Source organism: Sycon ciliatum, chromosome 4 (assembly GCF_964019385.1).
Source record: "Sycon ciliatum chromosome 4, ocSycCili1.1, whole genome shotgun sequence".
Classification (NCBI taxonomy): domain Eukaryota; kingdom Metazoa; phylum Porifera; class Calcarea; order Leucosolenida; family Sycettidae; genus Sycon; species Sycon ciliatum.
Window position 1 is genome coordinate 8,609,790 of NC_088646.1, and position 3,658 is coordinate 8,613,447.

The 3,658-nt window shown below is 48.4% G+C and overlaps 1 protein-coding gene across 1 annotated transcript; it reads left to right on the plus strand.

Annotated features, from left to right (window-relative positions):
• Positions 1-885: 885 nt before the first annotated feature.
• LOC135814287 (E3 ubiquitin-protein ligase RNF217-like) lies at positions 886-3,007 on the plus strand. Its single transcript, XM_065327386.1, has one exon. It carries the CDS (start codon positions 1,116-1,118, stop codon positions 2,328-2,330), a length of 1,215 nt encoding a protein of 404 aa, XP_065183458.1. The 5' UTR covers positions 886-1,115; the 3' UTR covers positions 2,331-3,007.
• Positions 3,008-3,658: the final 651 nt, after the last annotated feature.

Genomic DNA, 3,658 nt, shown 5'->3' on the forward strand with positions numbered 1-3,658 from the left:
CCTGCTGGGGACAGAGTACGACCATCAAGGGCCCCATTGCATGATTGTACAACTGAAAGTGGCGGTGCTGATGCTTGGTACGAGTAGTCGAAGACATACCGCCCCATTACCGTTAGATAATGAGTACAATCATGTATGCGCACACATGTCTTCACTTGAATGATGTTCAACGAACCCGCATTATGTACACTACATGGCATTGTCACCAGAACGCAGTTGTGCTCAGCGAAACTGCCAAAGAGTTAGCGTCACAGAAACTATTCATAATCGTAGAGGCGAGTAAAGAAGTCCTGACCTGAGAGTGAGACTGAGAGAACCGCTTGAAGCATCGATTAGATGACTGGTTAGTGTAGAGTACTGCGTGCTGAATTGAGGCCACGCGACAAGTTCACCGGCAACCAAACCGTTAGCACACACTCCGTATTGTCGGACTCTTGGTGCATTATCCCGATATCCGCCTAGCTAGGGCACTCTTGGTGCTCCTTTGCTGTTGTGTCCTGTCATTATTATTATTATCAGTGTGTAGACATGTTGCACCATTTGACAGCTTGACTGATTTCTGTACCTGTGGACAGTGTGGTGGCAGCCGCGAGCCGGGGTAGATAGACATCATACTTCATAGAGCTAGCTACGGGTGGCAGCTATGACGTGACCAGGTGACGGTACGTAGATATCGAGCCATGCAGACTTATTGCATATTGCAGAGTGGCCTTCGACTAGCGATTACGTAGCCACAAATCAATGGCACAAAACTTACTTGGCAAACAGTCCAGGGCTAGCGCTAAGCACTGCCGCTAGCATAGAAATGCATGCACTAAACAGACAAGAGCCGCTGCGCTGCCGCGATGACGATGGCCCCGCGATAGGTATAAATGGCTTCGTTGCGGATGCTGCATCAGTTTTCAACTTACAGTGATACGGGGAGGATAGAAATACTGTACTTGCAGCGCTCGACTTGAGGCTGAGCTGACAGCAGCACACAGATAAGAGATAGATCGAACTCTGGGCAGCTTACCTCTTTCTTTGTTTGCACTCTTTACTTCAAAGCAACATTAGTTTCTTCCGCCTGTGACTGTAGTTCTTGAGCTGAAAATAATTCAACATTGGTGACGATAATGGAGAAAAGGATGGTAGCAGGACGCAAGTCCAGCTTAGATTGTATCTGGAGCACACAGGAGAGCAGTGCCGTTCGCGATATGAAGCCGCTCACCGCGTCGGCTCGCTCGCATTCTATGCCTAACGTGGGGTCGTTTGCCCCGACGATACCACCAGCGCCGCCGCTACCGGAATGGTGCCGTAAGATCCAGAGTGACGCTGGGCCTGTTCAACCTAAGTGTAAACTACGAGTATTGTCAACCGTTTCTTTCCACCGAGGCGCAGGACTCGACGAGGACGACCTTTACCTTTCCAACCCTTCTGTTTTACACCCAGAAGACGAGGACGACATTTATGGAATGAATGAACTACCACTCTCGATTATGTCTCCACTAGCATGTTCGGTGTGTTACGAATCAGTATCACCGATGGACGACCTTGAGGCGGTGGGAGGTGATTACTTTTGTTCGCACCAGTATCTTTGCAGGGCATGTATGCGTGGCTATGTGCGAGGCAAGGTGGCCGATGGCATTGTGAAGGCTGAATGCCCGGCAGAGGGCTGCACAGACATCCTGCCCGCGGATACGGTTCGTGCCTACATTGATCCTAACGGTATTGATCGGTTCGAACGCCTGCTCACCATTAAAGACACGAGCGGTACTGTTCACCTGTGTCCAAACTGCTCCACGATAACTCACGCTCCGGAGAAGAGACACCGACGCAAAGGCTCCCACGTCACCTGCACGGATTGCTCGTTTGACTGGTGCTTTGAATGCGAAGCTCCATGGCATCCGAAGTCCACATGCAAAGAAGCACGCAAGTCGGGCTCAAAAGACTTCCGGGCCTGGCTCAAGACGCGCGTTAGCCGCGACACTCCCAACGCTCAGCGCTGTCCCAAGTGTAAGATCCCTATCCAGCGCTCTAGTGGTTGTAATAATATGACTTGCTCCAAGTGCCACACCTCCTTCTGCTACCGATGTGGAAGCCAACAGCGCGATGTTGTCTTTCTCGGTAGCCATTACTCTCGATACAGCGTCTTGGGATGCAAGTACAACTTCAAGCCGGATCAGCCAGTAAAGCGCAAGGCCATTCGTGGGTCTCTCCTAGTTACCGGCATAACCGTGGGTGTGCCTGTGTGCATTGGCGGTGGTGCCGTTGTTCTGGCTCTTGTCCTCGCCGCCTCGCCGTTCTACGGAACATACAAGATCCTAAAGAATGTCAAGGAACACATTTGAAGAGCTGGCGACCATAGTCTACACCTCACTGGATTACTGGCCTCAATCTGTCATGTATATTTGGAATTCTAGTTGTACAGCTTGCTTAGAAAGGAAGCAGTGCAGAAGGAAACTTTGAGTACGATAACCCTCTCTCTAAACTGTAGATACACCATGCCTTGAATACTGGATGCTGTGTGTTTGTCATCAATGTTTAGCAACCTTAGTTAACCGCAAATGCCGGTTTACAGTCCACATGGTCGGCTGGCATTTCTGGTTCCTTTGTACAGCCGAGACGTGAACGGGTGCAGCAATGCACACACGTGTAATTTCTTGAAATGACTCTGCTAGGTAGGATAATTTTGACACATCGCATCGCGAAAACAACGCGGTGCATTTTCAGGACTTCATTTATCGTGTTTTCTTCTCTTTTTCGGCAAAGTTGATTGTGCAGCAGCTGGTCCTGCTGTAGGAAATAAGACAGTACCTAACCCCCTGAGCAGCATTACAACCTAGACCACCTATACCATTGTGATGTAAAGTACATGAAGTACCCTTTGTTTGACCTCTGCTTTGTTTGATCTCTGCTTTGTTTGATCTCTGCTTTGTCCGAACTGGGTGATCATCATTTGTTGTATCATAATTATTATGATTATGTCTGCCGTGGTGTTGAAAGAAAGCTTTTCTTAATTACCTAATGAACATGTGACACGTGTTTTGTGGAGATGCACACTCTCTTCCAGAAAAGGGCCGCCTTTGCTCCACTGAAAGTGAAACCACTTTCTGTCAGATCTTGACCAAATTTGGTACAGTAGGGGGTTCAAAAAAGAAAGTCGATATTATGATGTACGTGTATGTCATACCTAGAGTACATAGCCAGGGCGCTAGGGCTAGGGCGGCAGGGGATATGTAACAATCATGATGACTGTACTCTTGTCTCTTGGTCATACTGTTTACCAGTCTACAGTCACAGTACAGACGCACTGTACTAGTGTCAATCATAATGACAGGTCTACCTGACGTCCTGAGGCTCATATCAGACAGTTGAGTCAGTACGTACCTGGCCTTGCTTGACCTTGGACTTCACTTCCAAGTTCCACCCGGATAAACCTGCGTTGGCGGCTCGTGGTCGAAGATAATAATTTATACGTCAAGTAGTTTAATAGTTACAAGTAGTTTGTGAAGATATCCAGGTTGATGCACAGCAAAACACCGATGCCAAATTTCTTTTTTCTTTATTTTTGATCCGCCTACAATTGTAGCGCCTGGTGAAATTTTTTAATGATTCCAGCACTTGAGTTCGGCGGCACCATTCCGACGGCGGGGCATTCGTTCGTGATTGTTCTGTG

What these genes read in the sequence shown, in the direction of transcription:
- LOC135814287 (XM_065327386.1), top strand. Translation starts at nt 1,116, where the DNA reads ATGGAGAAAAGGATGGTAGCAGGACGCAAGTCCAGCTTAGATTGTATC.